Below are 18,621 nucleotides of genomic sequence, written 5' to 3'. Positions count from 1 at the left end.
AGCATGTAGTGAAGGCACCTGTCAGATATGGGTATGAAGATATGGCTAGCTATGCTCTGATGATTGGTACAGATGATCCATCAAGTTTTCGTGAAGCTATTAACAGTCCTGAAAAGGAAGAATGTATTGATGCTATGACAGAGGAGACAGTTAGTCTGAACAAGAATCAGACATGGGAGCTTACAACACTTCCAAAGGGGAAGAAAGCATTTGGTTGCAAGTGGGTCTTCAAGAGGAAAACATGAGTCTCTAAGAAGGAAGTTGTGACTTTTCAAGACGAGACTAGTTGCAAAAGGGTACTCACAGAGTGCAGGGGTTGATTATGACGAGATTTTCTCCCTTGTAGTTCGACCCACATCCATTCGTGTTATGTTGGGACTGGTAGCTTGCTGGAATTTGCATCTTGAGCAGATGGATGTGAAGACATCATTTCTCCATGGGAATTTGGAGGAAGAGATCTATATGGAGCAACCTGAAGGGTTTGTCAAGTCTGGAGGGGAGGCGCTTGTATGCAGACTGAAAAGATCTTTATACGGGCTGAAGCATGCTCTTAGACAGTGGTACAAACGTTTTGATACTTACATGTTGCAGATAGAGTACCAGAGATGTGAATATGACTGTTGTGTTTATGTGAAGAACGTTGGTAACAATTCTCCTATATTTTTGTTATTGTATGTTGATGATATGCTCATTGCTGGAAGCAATATGGATGATATTGTTGAGTTGAAAGGGCTATTGGGAGAAGAGTTTGAGATGAAAGATCTTGGTGCTGCAAAGAAGATTCTTGGGATGGAGATTCGCAGGGATAGGAGTTCTTAGAGATTGTGGTTATCTCATAGAAGCTACATAGAAAAGATACTTGAAAGGTTTGACATGAAGAATGCAAAACCTGTGTCTACTCCTCTGGTGAATAAAATCAAGCTCTCAGCACGTCAGTGCCCTATTTCTGATGAGGAGATCAGTAACATGGCACAAGTTCCTTATGCTAGTGCAGTTGGTTGTCTGATGTATGCGATGGTTTGCACAAGACCAGATTTGGCTCAAGCTATTAGTCAAGTCAGTAAGTATATGTATAAACCTGGGAGGGAGCACTGGAATGCAGTGAAATAGATTCTCAGGTATTTGAAGGGTACTACAGATCGTGGTCTCATGTTTGGAGGACATGAGTGCAAGGCAGAAGTCGTGGGTTTCGTAGATTCAGATTATGCAGGTGATCTTGATAATAGGAGGTCTACGACAGGTTATGTGTTTACTCTTGTTGGAGCACCTATAAGTTGGAGGTCTGTGTTGCAGTCTGTAGTTGTAATGTCAACCACTGAAGCCGAGTACATGGCAATTGGAGAGGCAACTAAGGAGGCATTATGGGTTAGAGGACTTGTAATGGAATTGGGTGTTGAGCAAGGTGGAGTTCAGCTACACTGTGATAGTCAGAGTGCTTTATATCTGGCAAAGAATCAAGTGTATCATGGTAGGACAAAGCACATTGAGGTAAGATATCACAAGATCAGAGAGTTATCAGTTTCTGGTGTGATTTTACTGCAGAAGGTGCACACGTCTGAGAATGCAGCTGATATGTTGACCAAGCCAGTCACCATGGAGAAGTTCAAGCACTGCTTGGATTTGCTCCAGGTCTTTCATTGCTAGATGAAGACAAAAGGTTCCCCCAAAAGCTAACAAGGAGTTGAAGTTGAAGTCAATGAGATTTTGTCGTCAAGGTGGAGTTTGTTGTTAAAGTGACTTGAAATCTCTGAAGACGTCTACAAAGATGTAAAAGACTGTGTAAGACGTACAAGGCTTTTACTGGGCTTTTACTAGGCTTTTGTAGAGACCGACTCAAGGCAACTTAGGGTTAGGGTTTTGGGGGTGTAGACGGCTACGGTGTAATAGATTCTAGAAGATTCACAAGATCTTTTATTTCCTATTGTATCGGGTTTTTGAGCCTATATAAAGAAACTAGGGGTTTATAAGGTTGTTCATCAGATTAATAATATAAACCCTAGACAAAGGGTTATTTGCCTCAAAAGAACACTCTGTTTTATCTTTTCAAAGTCTTTCGTTTGTGTTCATCTGAATTCACAACACCATACAATTAACAAACGGCTATTGGACTCTTGCAATTAGAGATTACAATTTGAACACATACCTCTTGCTAGAAAATATTGCTATATATATTTAAAAATACTCCTATGTCTTTTTTCTTTAAAAAAAAAAAAAAAATCTTTGTAAATTCAAGAAACTATTTTTGCCGCCAAAATTAGAGAGGAGAAAGAGTTCTTTGGGACAATGGGCAAACCAATTGTGTTATGTATTTTGTCTTTAAGAATGATTGGTCATTTTACAGACCTTATCTTCTATATTTCTATTTTCATTCGTGTGAAAGCAAAATAAAATCTCAAAACAGTTTCTCTATATACATTGTAAGACACACACACTTCACTGTTTAGATTCTTTTGGTGATCTGCTCTCTTCTTCATCCTTAGAATCAATCAAACGAAGTGAATCAAGACTGCAAAAAACAAGAAACAAAAGGTTCTATTGATCCACTATAACAGTCTCAAAGATAGCAAAAAAAAATGACAAAAGAAGATAGATTAAAAGAACCTGCAATTCTGTGGGACGTTCCAGGTGAAACCAGAGGATTGGTTAAGATGAAGTGGTAAAGACATGTAATCTCTCCAGTCCTGAAGCATGATTCTAAGATCATGAAGCTTACTCTCCAAGCCAAAGCAGCAATTCGCATGCATTGTACAAACAAGATTCAAATCTTTGCTTGGTTCACAGAATCCACCGAAATAAGCTGTGTTCAAGAACCTAATCCTAAGCCTGATTTTCCAGATGAAAGAATCTGCCTTGATGAAGTTCAGAACATTCTGGTCGTGGTATTTAGGGTACTTGATCCTTGAATCATACCAGTACTTGTAGAATCGTATCGTTCGGTTACTTGATCTCACAAAGTTAAATCCTCCATTTGGTCTATTCCTTAGATCGTTCGCCTTTCCTATGTAATGGTCACAAGCAATCTGGAAATCAGCATCTTTGTAAAACCGTGGAAAAGGGTTCCTGAACCACATCACATCAGCATCCTGTAAACACACAAAACTCATAAAATCACTCAACAGAACAACAAAAACAAAGTTCTTGTTTTCAGTTGCCAAGAAATTAAACATACCGTGAAAACAAAGTTGTAACCCATCTCAAGAACAGTACGAAGGAAATCGATTCTTCTCCACATCATTCTCAAGTAAGAGCGAGTCATGAAGTAAGCCTCGCCACCAGAGAAATCAACACCTTCTGTTTCAAGTCTGAAACAATGCTTATGGAACTCTTTGCAACGTGAATACGCTTTAGCATCCAATGCAATGATCACCAAGTGTTTCAAAAGCTTCTTTGTTCCTTTACCGATTCTGAAACTCTCAAAGAAGAGATCTATCACAGATCCTGGAGCTGCCCATGCTTCATTCAAAGTTGTCAATATCACTGTACGATCTTTCGTTGCAGCTCTACGCAAAACATCTTCTAGCTTAGGTTCCTTAACTTCCTCCTTAAGTAATCAAAAACCAAGATTCAGAATACAGAACTTGAAACCAAAATCGAATCCAATTTCATGGAAGAACCAAATCGAATCCCTAGAATCGAACTCTAGTTAAGTCAAAGATCGAACACCAAATATAGAAACGAAGTGGAAAGAACACTCACCGGAGGCGGAGCCGAAGAAGAAGAATCATTGAGAGAGGGAGAAATGCGAGAGAGCATCGAAGAGGAAGAGCCATGGGCGACGTTGTTGAGTGAAACAGAGGTTCTGTAGAGGACGAAGCAAAAGAAGACGACGGAAAGTAAAAGAACGGCTCGGAGTACATTGGCGGAGGAGCACGGTGGCATTACGACGGGAGCTGCGGAGGAAGAACGATTCTCATCGTCGCCGTTGGAGAAAGAAGAATCGTTGGCGCTCTCCGTCTTGGACTTGGAGCTGAAACGGTTCGATAGATTCATCATCTTCGTCGACGTTGACGACGTTGGTCATCGTCGAGGCGGTTATAAAGGTTGTTTCAATTTTTTTTTTTTTCTTTTTTGATTTTTTTTTTTTAATTCGTTTTTACAATTTTGTGAAGAGAGAAACGGTTAGAACTCTAATTCAAAAATAATAATAATGATAAACTCTTCTAAATTATCTCTGCCGTAGGATTGATGAGTCAAAATATTATCTACCGTCAGATCTTGAAATTAAATCGCTGCGTTTTAATGACTTTATTTTCCAAATATCAAAACGCTGCGTTTATTGGAAATTATTTTTTTCTACCGTAGGATCTTATGTTTTGAAAAAACAAGAAACCTTCTATACCGTAGGATCTTGATAATAAAACGCGGCGTTTTAATGATATTATGCTTTATAGATAAAAAAAATGCAGCGTTTGGATCTGTTTGTTTCATTGTCGGTTGGATTCATAAATTATATTTTTCAAGATTTCTAATAAACTTTGAATCTCTCGAAAAACATAAAAATCCTAGTTTCAAAAGAACACATCGGAATAGTTTTCACTGAACCTACGAATCTAATAAGAACAAAGATTTACGCTTACTTTTAAATTAACTACCGAGGAGAGAAATCGAGAGATTAAGATTAAGATCAATCTTAGAAGAACCGAAGCAATCTTTGGAGACGAATGGTGCAGAACAAGTTGAGACTGCTGCTTCACTCGTTTCGCTCACCGTTGATCCGTTGCTTCTCCAGTGATGATGATGATTCAACGACAGAGACAACGACAAATCTTCTTCTTCTTCTTCTCCTTCTTCATGTTCTTGTTCTTGTTCCCGCCACTCCTCTGTTTCCTAAAAGAACCACAAGACGAGATTAGTTACTAAACCTGATTAGAATCGGTTTGGATTTTACCTCGGTTTGAATCATACCGGTTTAATAGATACTCAAAAACCAAGCCTTAAATCCAAACCGATGAGATCATAATGATACTTAAACCGGAAAAATCGGTTTGGATTTGAACAGAGTATAAATCAGACCGGTTAAGACTGTAAACCGGATTAGATTTTGGTTTGGCATTGACCCTATAAAAATTAAATATTTTTTTACAAAAACTCTGTTGACAAAAAAAAGAAAGAGAAAGAAATAATGAACCTTGGGGAGGAGGTGATGTGATGGAAACGTCGTCGTATCTATCGTCTTGTTGAAGATGGGAAGAAAGTCATGATCATCAACATCATGATAACCAGAGTCTGAAGTCGTCTGCTCTGCTCTTCGTCGTCCTCCTCCTCCTCTGCTGCTGCACCACCAGTAAAGGACAATTCAAATAAAGACAAACAAAAAGTATATTATGATACTGAAATGAAATTAAAAGAAAAAAAGAACTTGTCAGAAAACAATAAATAAATAAATGAATAAAAATACCTAAGAAGAAGAGAAGGAGAATGTGAAGAAAGAGTAAAAGAGTGAAAACCCAAAAGACAATCATTCCTTGAGTGTAAAGACAAGTGATCTTCTTCACTGTCTTGTCTTCTTCTTCTTCTTCTTATTGAAGATGATGATGAGCTTTCTTCTTCTGCCAACCCCAAAAATAAATAATAAATGAGACACCATCATATTAATGAATATTCTCTTCTTCTCCTGTTCTTCTACTCTCTATCTCTCTCTCTTTTTAAAAAAAAAAAATATATGTATTTATGACAATTGTCTTATGAATCATGACACTAGACCAATAGTACATACTACAAACAGATACAGTAAAATAATTAAATTCCATCCCATTATTATTATTATTTTGTTTTGATGTTAACAGTTCAAATTAATATTCAACGGTCCCATTCTTTTCCCAAATTCATCATTTCACTACTTCTTTTTTCCCTTGTGATAAATTTACAGAAAAGAAAGAATTTTGTAAAAAAATTATTACCTGGTTTCCCCAAAGTGAGTCTAGATCCTCTATACATCTGGTTAATATTATGATCAAAACAATCATATAAAAGTGATTTAATATTATGAATAAGTTAAGAAAAAAAAGAAACTTGATGATGTTTGGTAAAGTTAAAAAAACCTGAAGATGGCTTTTGACATGTGAAATGGTGAGTCCCTTCACGTCCATCATCTTAAGAACAAGTTTTGGCGTTGCTCCTGTTTCATCATACCCAACCAAACGAAAAACAAAATAAATCAAAAAAGTGACTATGATGATTCTTCTTTATGGAATACTTTTTTCATGAAAAAAAACAAACAAACCAAAAAAATCCAAACTTTATAATATGTATAATCTGAATGAAACAAAATAGCAAAAGCGTGTTTTGGATTCAATAACTTGACGACCATAATAAACAATGAGAAATTTTCCAAACTTTCTATAGAACAATCAATCTAGAGAAAAATCCAAACTTTAGGATAAGACTGAAACAAAAATGTAAAGACTTGCTTCAAAAAAAAACTGATTCTTTATGATTATGAAGACGATGATATGATGATGAGACAGTTTATGATATAAAAATCGTAACTTTAAGATATATGAATCAAACAAAAGTAACGAAAGTTTTGATTTTTTTTTTCGAAAACTTACGGTATTGACCACCGAGCATCTCGACGGCGTTAACGAAACAACGGTGAAGATCAGGCGTCCATCTAAGCCGAGGAACCGGAGACCGTACGTAAGGCCTTACACCACCGCCACCGCCACCGTTACCCTTAAATCCAACGCCAGTAACGTTTCCGTTACCGTTTCTCCCACCACATCTACCCATTTTTCAGACCCAAAGCTAAAAACCCCAAGAAGAAAAAAAAAACAAAAGCTTTTTTTTTTTTTTTGTTGGTTCTGTGGAGAGAAGAGTAAGAGAAGAGAGGATTTGAGGTAAGAGGTGTGAGGTTTTGGGATTATAAAAGAAGAGCAAGTCCCTTTTTTTTTATTTTGTGTGTTTGTGTTTTTGTTTTTTTGTTGGAGGTTTCTAAAACAGGACTGTCTCTTTTTCCATCTATTCTCTTTGTCTCTTTTGGATTCACTCATACTATAAAACCTCTCTCTATACATTGCATAATTCCAAATTTTTTTTATTAATTATTATCACTTTAGAAAAAAGTTTTCATTCATTTTTTTCCCCGGATATTCACGTTGTAGTTAGTTGTGTTTAATTTCGGATTTATATTGATTTTGTTAGTTTGGTTTTAGAGCTACAAAGTGTAACTAGCTAAGCTAATTAAAGATATGTTAATAGTTTACGTACGGTTTTGGTTTTATTACCAAATTGTGTTAATGATGTAAATTCTCCAAATCTCCAAATCTCCAATAGAAGAGACAATTATTATATTGTTTTGTTTATGAAATTAATTCCATGACATACGTGACGGGTTGATGATACGTGAATTAGTATATCATAAAGTCAAAAAAATTCATAATCTGATTATGGTTTATGGTTGGGTCGTCACTTATCTAGACAATTTAGAGTAGCAAATAAAAAAAGAATTAAAGATCAACAAGAGAGAGAAGGAGGTGTGACATGTGTTTTTGACCTATATGTATGCAAACAAATGATATATATTAATCAACAAAAGTGGTAATCATACGAAAAATCCCATTTGACTTTGGTTGCATTAGTCTTGANTAGTCTTGACTCTTGACCCCATTCAATTATTATTTATCTTAAATATTTTTCTTTAAATATAAGATAATCATTGCATATCAACAACGTACCAGAGATCTACACAAGGCTATATATATATATTCACACAACTTGCATGTAAAACAATTAAACACCGTTGTTTGATTGAAAGAAAACAAATTTTCTTTAATTTATAACACAATAAATTACATTATAGGGATATGGGATTTACCCAAATGAAGAAGTTTCCTCTAATTTTTAACTTTCTCTCTTTTTCACCACAGCTAGGTTTTACTTAAGGCCAAAATGAATTAAATTTAAATTAAAATTAAAAATAGCCCAACTGCTTAGCTTTGACCATAGCATAATTATTGTTTCTATTTTTTTTTTCTCATTTCTGTTTTTTATTTTGTAGGGTTTCGTGTTAAACTTTCTGATTTCAATAAATCAACAAATTTTACAATGGTCCTTCGTTATGTCTTTTGGACCACCGTTTTGACTTCATTCCCCCTAGCTAATTCCCTTACTCATTTTTTTCTCCAATTTGATTTCCCATTTTTTTTTTTCTCTTCCCTATTAAGTAATAATACTAATAAGAATTATTTATTTTACCCAAAGTATATATCTTTTGTCCCCATTCTCTGGCTCTATGTGTCTAACACCTTTTCTTCTTATTTTTTTTTCATCGTTGCTTTGGAATACATCGAAGACGAATCAAAACCATCATATCCCCTATATGGTAGCCGACAATAATTACTGATTTCTCCAATTTTTCTAACCATGGGTTCAATACTTCAATATAAATGAAATTATATTATTTTATTGTGGACAGATTTTAAAATCAGACGTAATCAAAAATTATATTAAGACCTTTAACTACTATGCTTTGCCTTTCTTCTCGTTCATCTCATTCATGCACCTCCCCTATTTAATAAAACAGAAGTACACAATTTCAAATTTATAGACTATATAATTTTAATAGTAGATTACAAATAGGTTATAAAACAATTAATATTAATTTGTATTAGATATATGTTACATCACGTTGAAAGTCTTAATCTGTAACTCTTCATTTTCGTAAGATTTTAGGAGAATAATCTTAATTCTCTTTTACACAAAAATATATCCTTCAAAGATTTAATCTTGATTTAAGATCTTCTAAAACAAGTTATTTGAAAGAATAAAATAAAATCTCTAAAAAATATTTAGTTAACCATATATAGGCAAACAAATCTCAAAAAATAATCACTTTTCCACGGATTGAGACTAATTTCCGATTATACTATAAAATAAACCGATCAATAATCTATCGTTACCTTTTGATAAGGTATCATCTTTCCGTTCATGTCTTTTAATTTTATCATACTTATAATGATGCTTATTATGTTTATACACATTAGTACATTACAATTCATGGTGTACTACGAGTTAAAATATTACACGACGGGGTTATATGACACGACGTGTTTGAGTAGATACTAATATAAATTTAAATTTTTGTTAATTCGGTGCTACACGGGTAAAATATCATTTCATTATTTTGTTAATAATATTAATATTAAATTAATAGACATATCTAATTAAGTTGATTAAATTAATACTGTAACAAACAAATATACTGTTAACAAACAAATTATTATTTTTTATCAAATAACTTAATTCGCGGTGTACCGCAGATCAAAATCTATACAAAATATACGTTATTTCCATAAGTCATATTCAACATATGATTTAATGGCATAGTGTTCCCTAAAAATAATAAATTTTAAAACAAATAAAACAATCACATTTATAGTGCTTTAAGTAAAAATTACAAAAATTTGTGCTCTAGCACGGATCCATCAGTTTTAGTAGATGATTTTATTGCATAATGTTTTATTCACAACAATTTTTAAAATAAATCATATAAATTAGATTGTATATAAAAATTACAATACAAATAAAAAGAATTTCAACCCGTGCTCTAGCACGGATGCGTTCTCTATATTATTATAAAAGCGTCGAATTATCTGCGTATATGCCAAAATTAGCTTTAATGATTTAAGAGAATTTTAAACAATGGTTTTGAGAAAAAGTTTAGTGGTCGATTAGACGGTAACTAAAATATAATTATTTAATCATCAGCTTTGTCAAACACACACGAGTTGCGTATGTTATCTATAATATTGACTAGACGAATGATACAAAAAAGCTACCTAGGTCATATCATTGATCAAAGTAATCACATGGGCGTTTATTTGTGAAACAATGTTATAATCAAGTAGAGTTATAACTTTTCATCAAACACTATTTTTTTCTCTAAATACTGTGATATAATCATACTATAACCTGTTAGTTTGATATATTCAAATTGGGGATCAATTGTAAAAACTGCCTTAAAACAAAATTCCATGGATGGAATAAAAGTCTAGTCGAATGTTCAAGTGCCAAAACTGTTAGTACTATATACTATACGATAAATAAATGAGAAGAAAAAGAAATGGGAGGAAATGATAAATAATACATTAAATGAGCCTGGCAGAGACAAATAGCTCCAAGAGAAATTGAATGAGTAATTGACTGTGGAGAAGGTCCATGATTCATGGCTTTTACCACATTCAATAATTCTCTTTGTTTAAATAAAAAAATATTATTATAAAACTTTGTACATACACTAGATTTTCACCCGCGGTACACCGCGGGGCAATTTTTTCTTAAAATAAAAATTTAAAATTTTAAGTTATAATTGTTTGTTGATTTTGTTTAGTGTTTGAGATTGTATAATTGTATTTAGATTGTTAATTTCAGGGTTAATTCGTGATATATTGCATGATATTTGTTTTTTACATAATCGTAATTTAATTAAAAAATTTAATATTCTAATATAGATGATATTAATAAAATAATGATATGATGAACACCGAATTAATAATATTTTAATTTATATTTATATCAACCCAAATTTGTCCTGCTATATAATCCGTCAGATGATATTTAGAACTAAAATTTATTTAAAACAATTTTTTGGCATAAGCATTTAATTTAGTATTTACTTAAATTACTTTAGTAACCCACGAGATAAATTTTACTTTTACATGTTACATTTTTACGAATACCTGATTTATTTTTAAAGTTAAATAATTTAATTTATTGTATTTTTAAAGATTTAATCCATAAATTGATATATAAGTAATTTGTAACCTATTATTTTAAAATTTTAATATTTTGAAAATGATTTAAACGTCAGAATAAGTTTTAATTAGCAAATAAAGAGCATCATTGTAATGAAGAAGTCATATTTCTGATTTGTTTAAGTAAATACGATGATGGTTATGTTCTGTCAGTAAAAAAAAATATTAGACGAAGAGTTGTTAGTTTTGGTAAAATCCGACGAAGCCCCGGCGAGTTTCGGTTTCTACTCTGGGCGACTCCTTTTCCGACACCTTTGTTGCCAAAAATATGAGTATATTCGTATTAGAAATTTTTATTTGTCTCATATACTCTGTAATAGACGAATTTTGGGAACAAAGATTGCATTTTTAAAAAACACACATTTTTAAAATTGGGGCTGATTTGTAAATAAATAAACATGATAATGACTCATATCTATGTAAATAAATGATTTTTATTCGTAGGTGACCCGTTAAATCACAACAAAATAAAGTGCACCACATATTTCCAAGCTAAGGAGACATGGCTAGTAACTATGTTAATAAAATGTTGTCGTTGTGTAGGTGACCCTTAACAACAAACTAAGTAGACGCAGCCAATCATCATCCTCAGCATGCTATAGTTAGAATGGTTAGTTAATAATAATGACTGTTTGCGTAAATATTTTAACTAAAGTCTAAATTTGAGAAAGTAAGTCGTTTTTTTTGGATGATAAACAATTTAATTTAGTAAATGCATTTGAAACATGAAATTATACACTATAGGATCTGGTAAAACAAATGAACCATCTAATTATATGTTTACGTTGGTGTACATTACTTTACATAGAGTCTTACTTTACGTTTTTGTTATAATATATAATCTTGTTATAAATAATATTACCACTTGCTTTAATATATAATCTTGTTATGAAGATGGACAATTACTACCATCAATGATTAATATAATTACAGAGTTTGAAAGTTAGTTCAAGAAGAGATTAATAATATGTTCTCAAGCGGGAGCAAAACATTATCACAAGTGATAACTTCTAAATTAATAATTCAGATTGGAGCGTTAAATGAAGAAGCAACGTTCGATTTCATATAGGACACATGAAAATGGTTAGTACCTCATTTATCCCTGATAGTAACAAACTTTAGGATTAAGAAAGCATAATTAGGTGGATACATGATCTTTATAACTCGATTGCTACTCAAACATAAAAATTAGAACTAAAAACAAAAATTATCATAAATTAACATAGATTAACAAAACAATATTATAGACGATAAAATATACTTCAAACGAAGATGATAAAATATTGCCATTAGAGTAATTAAATTTTGCTTGCTTTTGCTATAGAGGAAGTGTTTATCGTGTTTAGTGAGTTTAGATGTTGAGTCTTATTTATAGTATTTTGAGAGGGAACGAAAATCTTGATGACGAAGTTGAAAAAAATCTTCACCAAATAAAATTTTTGAAACAAAATTAATTGGTTTAAACATATATAATAGAATATGCTAGTAACGTTTATTTTGACAATATATTACAATTTCCAAAAAAAGAATAAAACAGAATTTGAAACCGACTCTTAGCAATATATGGAAAGATCTAATATTGGTTTCCTTTTTTGCAGATATTTCGAAAGTAAATTAATGTCGATTGTTTGTTTCACACCGAGTCTTAGCAATATATGGAAAGATCTAATTAGAAGAAATAAGAAGAGTAATAAAGATTGATTGCCATATATATAAATCATATATAGAAAGAAATTCGTAATTAAAGAGAGCGAAAATTTTGGAAGAGAATCGTATATTACACTAATTTTGTTTGAAACCTAATCATAATTTAACAAATAATAAATTATAAATTAAAATTATTAAATACAATGACAGTCTTGTAAATAGGTGGCAAGTTCATGATTTATTTGCTAAATGTACTTGCAAAATGTATATATAGATATATGTAAGATAATGTAACCCAACTGGCTTCTGGACTATAAAACCATAACATTCTCTTTTTTTTTCTTGTGAGTGGAAAAAATTTGGAAATCTTACCAAACCATATACAATACTAGTATAGATTTGACTATTGTTAATTATTATTATTATTTTTTTATTGGGTCAATTTTTCTCACACATTGATTGAATTCAATCATAGAACAAGGCAAATTCTTTACGATGATTAAAAAAAGTAATATAAAAAGGTGTAATCCACATGAAACACCTAGAGAGAACATAGAAGAATTAGCTTTTCACACCTATAGAATAACACAAAACAAAAGTGAAAGAGAGTTGTTTAAAAGTGTGTGATTTGGGAATGGTTGGGCCACAATAACACAAGTAATAAACGTAATGGATAGAAATAGACATGCATGGTTATGTGAAAAGGTTTAGATTGGTGAGTGCATAATTATTGGAAGTAGGACCAAACAACTCTTTGACTTTTCATCCTTAACGATTGGAATTAGATTTGATATGTTTTCTTCTTAACATAACCTCTTGCATTCTTTTCTTATCCACGTAGATGGGTCTTCCATTGTAGTATATATGATTTGGTTCTGTAAGCAATTTATTGAGCTTTTTCATTTGGCAAAAGAATCCTTTCGATCTCATAAGTCTTCTTCATATCAAAGATTAAAGATTGGGAAACCAAACAAAAAGATGAGTTTTGCATCTTATTTTTTTTTTTGTGGGGAAACCAAACCCCTCATCAGAGTTAACAAGAGAAAAAACAAAAACAAGATAAGAGAATCTTTGAACATTCACATCTGAAAATGTAGCAACAATTTTTTTTCATCACTAACAAGAAGAAAAAGATTGAAAAAGCAGAGCCCCAACTTCTTCACAGTTCCAGAGAATCCCTGTCCAAATATATTTCAGAGTGTGAATTAGGACTCAGAAGAATGAGAATAAAGAATCAAATCAGAAGAAACAAAATCATTGAAATGTTGAGAATCTTAGACAAAAATACATTTAGCGGTCTGTCTTTAGAACAGAGAGACACTCATTGGTGTCAAATCATATTGGCAATATACAATGAACAAGTAGTGAGCACATAAGAACGATATGAAAAAGGAAAGAATCACACAAGCATGCAAGAATACTCAATGGCAAGTGAGAACTAGAAGGTCCAAGGGAATCTTTTCTGTAGCTGTTGTGACATAAATATCTGTATATAAATATCCACCAGATCAACAAGTGTATCTCTTGCAGAATCAATAAAGCAGAAGATCTTCAGGCACAGGTAAGTTAGTAGTTGGTGATGTCATTTTGCAATGCTTCTTAAGGATTTATAAGTAACACAAAGTGACTGTACCTATTCTTAGCCCATGAATATCTGAGACACAATTTACAAGTTCACTAAAGATATAGATCAAGCATAAGAAGTTCAAAGCCTAGAAGTGAGAGAACATAAATCGAACAAAAAAGACATAGTCTAACGAATTGAGTTATGTCTAGTTAATCAGTGAAACACTGTTGTATCCTTTTAAGGGTTTGTAACACAAAGTGACAACTATAAAAAACGCTAAACATGATTGCTGAGACACTATTTACAAGTTCATAGAACATACACCAAGCAAAACAAGTTGTAAACTGAAAAAGATTATATAGTCTAACGAATTGAACTATGTCCTGTTAACCAGTGTGAAACACACTTAAATCCTCTTATTAATAAACAAGTAGCTAGAGGTTTCAGGAAACTAGTGCTATACTGAGTACTTATAAGACTAATTTATTAAGCTTTGAATGAGAAGGAAACAACAGGAACTCTTTCAAGACTAATGAAACAAAATCTGCAGACAATCTTAGTCAATGATGGAATTATCCTTATCCAAACTTCAGATATCATAGAGATGGTTTCCAAAAACAAGTAAAAGTCCAGACATTTCCCTATAACATGATTGATACAGCACGATTGTTCAAGATATAGAATCCAAATGTGGTCAATGTTGTTCACACGAGAGGCAAAACTGGAGCAATCACAGTAGGAAAATGGAGAAATTACAATTCAAAACCAAGATAATGCATTACCAATCTCATTTATCCCCAATGGAAACCCTAAATCGAACATGTTGCAGAGGACACAAACCAATCGAATCGAGCATACAAAAACATACACACAAGTTTCCGATTAAAGCAAAAGCCAGCAAGAGCTATATAGACTCACCTGAAATCTGGAATCGGCAAATCGGAGAAGGAATCGAATCAAATCGAGGGGCTAAGCATTAGCAGTTTTAGGGATAAGAGGGACACCGCTCCCGCTCCCTTGTACTTTATTCTTTTTAGCCAAAGCTTCTTCCTCACGGATCTTCTTCATCGCGAGCATCCTCTCCATGACAAGCTCGTACTCGCACTTCTCGTAAACGTGACGCTCGTCTTCGCATTTCCACGGGAGGAAAAACTCAGCCTGACGACACTTGTTGAGAGGAATCAACAGATGAGCGCACTGATCTCTTGAACCCAGCGGTATTTTAGCTGCAGACATCTCTTCCTGCGTTGCGATCATCTTCTTCGATGAACCTGGAACCTCCATTTTTTTTCTCGATCCCCAAACCTCAACAAACAACAATACTCTGATTTTTTTTTTTTTTCACTTTCTCCGATTTGATTTGACCAGGAGTTAGTCAGATTCTTTAGTTCCGGGTCATTTTAAATGGGCTTATTAATCTGAAAAGCCCATTTGATTTACTAAGCCCGATTTTTTTTTTTATAGTTTCTCTTTATTTTATACAGGTAAAATATGCGCGGAATGCTGTATTAATTATATTAATTAATTTAATAATTATAAAGTTTGCCAATATTTTTAGAAATATCTCTCTCATCTATCCATTTTTAAATATGTAAAATTATAAAGTTTTATAAGATTTATAAGATATTTCTAGATAGTACATACTACTTAGAGACTGGATCCAAATATTTATAAGGTTTTTTTTTGTCAAATTTATAAGGTTTTGAAAGGTTTTTAAAAGGTATTTATAAAATATATATAAAATTTTACACACACATATATCTATAGATAGTTTATGTATATTTTTCTAAGATTACACGTATTTCAGTTTTTTGTAGCATTTTTAATAAAGTTTTTTTAAAAGGCGTAGTTTTCAAAAGTGGTATTAGAAAAGAGGTTTGAAATTCTATATATATATATAACAAATAAATTTCCTAAATTCAATAATCAACTTTTATTTATTCAAATCATTACAATATCAAATTATATAAAGTATTTCAATATAACTATATATACATATTTATCAAAAAAAAAATTATTTTTTATTGTTCAGCCTGCATAATAGACCTCTTTATGAGATAATAATGTTAGAAATACCATTTTGTTGATACCCTTTTTCAAAACTACCAATTTTTTGGTTATTTTCATTTTTGTTCTCTTTCACACAATTATAATGTGTTAAATTAACTTCTAAAATTTTTTTATTTTGATTTGGATTTTCTATTTTAGATGTAGGATATAGTTTTGAGGGGGTAGAGTTTAGTATTTAGAGTTTAGGGTTAAAATTTAGTTATGTTATATACTCCCTCCGTTTCACAAAGAGTGTCATTTTGACACATCTTTTTTGTTACAAAAAGAGTGTCATTTTATGTTTTTAATGCAGTTTTAAAGATTAAATTCTCTTTTATCCTTATAATTTGAGGTAATTAATTAGAAAGAGCAAAAATTTAAGTGCATTTATTAAGGGTAAAACAGAAATTTAGATAATTTTCTTAATTTGTGTGCATTATGTCAAAATGACACTCTTTATGTAACAGAGAGAGTATTAAAAAAAGTATTATTGAAAATGAAGAACAAAAATTGTATTTCGCAAAAAGGTATAGTAAAAAGGGTATTTATGCAAATGCCCCTAGTTTTGTTTGATATTTTCGACTATTCAAGGTAAAACAAATACTGTATATTGTACATAATAAAAATGAGTATATACTATGATATTCAATAATTTAGTTTATGTTCTAATACATAAACTAAAGAGTTGAATAATTAAAATCCAAATCAGTTTAATTTTTTAATATAAATTAAATACATTCCCTATAAAATCATATGAATTGCTACATAAACTAAAGAGTTAAATAATTAAAATCCAAATCAGTTTAAGTTGTTTATATAGATTAAGTACATTCCCTATATAGATGATTTCTTTAGCTTGATTATCTTACTGTGCAATGATCAAAATTAATATTATTTTTGAATATACATGATAAGTTTTTTTTGTATAGCCATCAAATTTTATTATACATATGTAGTTTAAAATTAAAATAATAAGAAAACAAAGAAAGAATGAAGCAATACATAAAACAAACAAAAAAAATTTGAAAACTCAATATAAGATATATCCAACTAAGTATATAACTAAACACTTACAATGAGTTTTCAACCCATGCAAAAACATAAACAAAAGAAAGAAAATATTTAGAATTTGACATATAGTGGAGGAGGATGTGAGAATCATTATTTATAGGATTTGAAGTGATAGAAGTTATATTTCTAAAATAATTTAATTAGAGGAGTTACAATTATAATTGATAGTGTGTTTAATTGAAAATAAATGTAGGAAAACAATAGTCAATTCACAATTTATGTAATTTCAGTTACATTTTAGTAGTAAGTAGTAAATTTAAAGTATGAATTTATGTATATAATTACATGAGTTGAATTTTAAGTTTAATTAAAAAGAAATATTATATTTTAAAACATTAAAGAGCACATTGACCAATAAAGAGAAAATTGAACAAATTATATATTTTTATGTATATATATATGTGTGTGTAAAAATGATTATTTACTATGATATAAACTAATACATAAACTAAAGAGCTAATGCTGAAAAAAAACTAAAGAGTAAAATAATTAAAATCCAAATTATTTTGTATGTAACAAATTAAATGTATTCCCTATGAAATCATATGAAGTACAATCAAGAGCTTCATATAATTATATGTTGGATCACAAGAACTAAATATATGTATTACATTTTTTTAGAGCTTAGAGAGAATTAAAGAAAATTAATTTCATTATTGTATTACAATAGTTTATTTTCTTAAAATATTGCATACTTTTACAAATAAAATAAATATGTAAGAAATAATCAAATATCTAGATAAAGAATAAAGATGATTTCTTTAGTTTGATTATCTTATTGTGAAATGATCAAAATTAATAATTTTTAGAATCTGCATGATATTTTTTTGTATAGCCATCAAATTTTTATTATACATATGTAATGTAATTTTTTTTTATTATCATATGTAATTTAAAATTAAAAATAATAAGAAAGGAAACAATACATAAAAAAATAAAATAAAATTGAAAACACAATATAAGATACTAGGTAGTGGACCCGCGTCTCGCGCGGGTGTGAACTGCAAATCTTGTTTTTTATCTTTGTTATTTCTTTAAATAATAATATTCATATTATTATTCTTTCATATTTAGTTGTTAATAAAAAATATGTATAGGGTTATTGTATTTGTAGTTTGGGTTTTTTCGATTGGAATTTATCACATAAATGAAAACTAAATAGTAATGGATAGGTTTGTTACCAGCCAAACGCCCAATTGTGTCAATGGTTTCCTACGTTTAGAAAAACATTACAGAATGTTATTAGCTTCTTATATTCTATACGGGTCATATTAGTTTGTTCAAACAAATTTAAAGAGTACTTAACACCAACCTGTTGTGAGTCTTTGTCAGAAAACTCATTGATCAGTTCACCATTGGTGATTATCTTCAACACTTTATAAGTGTAATGTTTGTAGACAATATGCTCCTTCTCAATTGCCATCTTAAATAGATAAGTTTTGCCCACGACATTTGCCACCTCAGTAGGGATTAAATCAGACTCTTGAATCTGTATAGATATTAAATGTAGAATTGATTTATAATTGAGTATTA

The 18,621-nt window shown here is 31.0% G+C and overlaps 3 protein-coding genes across 5 annotated transcripts; all 3 read right to left on the bottom strand.

Annotated features, from left to right (window-relative positions):
* Positions 2,253-3,992, bottom strand: LOC104779550 (uncharacterized protein At4g15970-like). The gene is made up of 4 exons (XM_010503917.2): positions 3,697-3,992; positions 3,170-3,541; positions 2,602-3,083; positions 2,253-2,506 (listed from the first exon to the last, which is right to left on the bottom strand). The coding sequence occupies exons 1-4, from the start codon at positions 3,988-3,990 to the stop codon at positions 2,434-2,436; spliced, it is 1,221 nt and encodes a 406-aa protein (XP_010502219.2). The 5' UTR covers positions 3,991-3,992; the 3' UTR covers positions 2,253-2,433.
* On the bottom strand, positions 4,435-6,973 carry LOC104779549 (putative Myb family transcription factor At1g14600). Of its 3 annotated transcripts, none has more exons than XM_010503915.1 (6): positions 6,552-6,973; positions 6,042-6,118; positions 5,901-5,937; positions 5,399-5,549; positions 5,129-5,270; positions 4,435-4,827 (listed from the first exon to the last, which is right to left on the bottom strand). In XM_010503915.1, the coding sequence occupies exons 1-6, from the start codon at positions 6,730-6,732 to the stop codon at positions 4,585-4,587; spliced, it is 831 nt and encodes a 276-aa protein (XP_010502217.1). In that variant the 5' UTR covers positions 6,733-6,973; the 3' UTR covers positions 4,435-4,584. The 3 variants fall into 3 exon arrangements, with proteins under 3 accessions (XP_010502217.1, XP_010502218.1, XP_010502216.1); XM_010503916.1 differs by having other exon boundaries at positions 5,129-5,273; positions 5,399-5,546; XM_010503914.2 differs by having other exon boundaries at positions 5,129-5,273; positions 6,552-6,972.
* Positions 13,360-15,319, bottom strand: LOC104779548 (NADH dehydrogenase [ubiquinone] 1 beta subcomplex subunit 7-like). The gene is made up of 2 exons (XM_010503912.2): positions 14,887-15,319; positions 13,360-13,579 (listed from the first exon to the last, which is right to left on the bottom strand). Exon 1 carries the CDS (start codon positions 15,250-15,252, stop codon positions 14,938-14,940), a length of 315 nt encoding a protein of 104 aa, XP_010502214.1. The 5' UTR covers positions 15,253-15,319; the 3' UTR covers positions 13,360-13,579; positions 14,887-14,937.

The sequence above is a fragment of the Camelina sativa genome, chromosome 4 (assembly GCF_000633955.1).
Source record: "Camelina sativa cultivar DH55 chromosome 4, Cs, whole genome shotgun sequence".
NCBI lineage: Eukaryota > Viridiplantae > Streptophyta > Magnoliopsida > Brassicales > Brassicaceae > Camelina > Camelina sativa.
This window is presented reverse-complemented; position numbering and strand designations above follow the sequence as displayed.

What these genes read in the sequence shown, in the direction of transcription:
- LOC104779548 (XM_010503912.2), bottom strand. Translation starts at nt 15,252, where the DNA reads ATGGAGGTTCCAGGTTCATCGAAGAAGATGATCGCAACGCAGGAAGAG.
- LOC104779550 (XM_010503917.2), bottom strand. Translation starts at nt 3,990, where the DNA reads ATGAATCTATCGAACCGTTTCAGCTCCAAGTCCAAGACGGAGAGCGCC. An exon ending in GTTACAACTTTGTTTTCACG is followed by an intron (nt 3,084 to 3,169) that starts GTATGTTTAATT and finishes GTGTGTTTACAG; the next exon opens with GATGCTGATGTGATGTGGTT. An exon ending in AACGTCCCACAGAATTGCAG is followed by an intron (nt 2,507 to 2,601) that starts GTTCTTTTAATC and finishes TGTTTTTTGCAG; the next exon opens with TCTTGATTCACTTCGTTTGA.
- LOC104779549 (XM_010503914.2), bottom strand. Translation starts at nt 6,732, where the DNA reads ATGGGTAGATGTGGTGGGAGAAACGGTAACGGAAACGTTACTGGCGTT. An exon ending in ATGTCAAAAGCCATCTTCAG is followed by an intron (nt 5,938 to 6,041) that starts GTTTTTTTAACT and finishes AATATTAACCAG; the next exon opens with ATGTATAGAGGATCTAGACT. An exon ending in CACATCACCTCCTCCCCAAG is followed by an intron (nt 4,828 to 5,128) that starts GTTCATTATTTC and finishes TGGTTCTTTTAG; the next exon opens with GAAACAGAGGAGTGGCGGGA.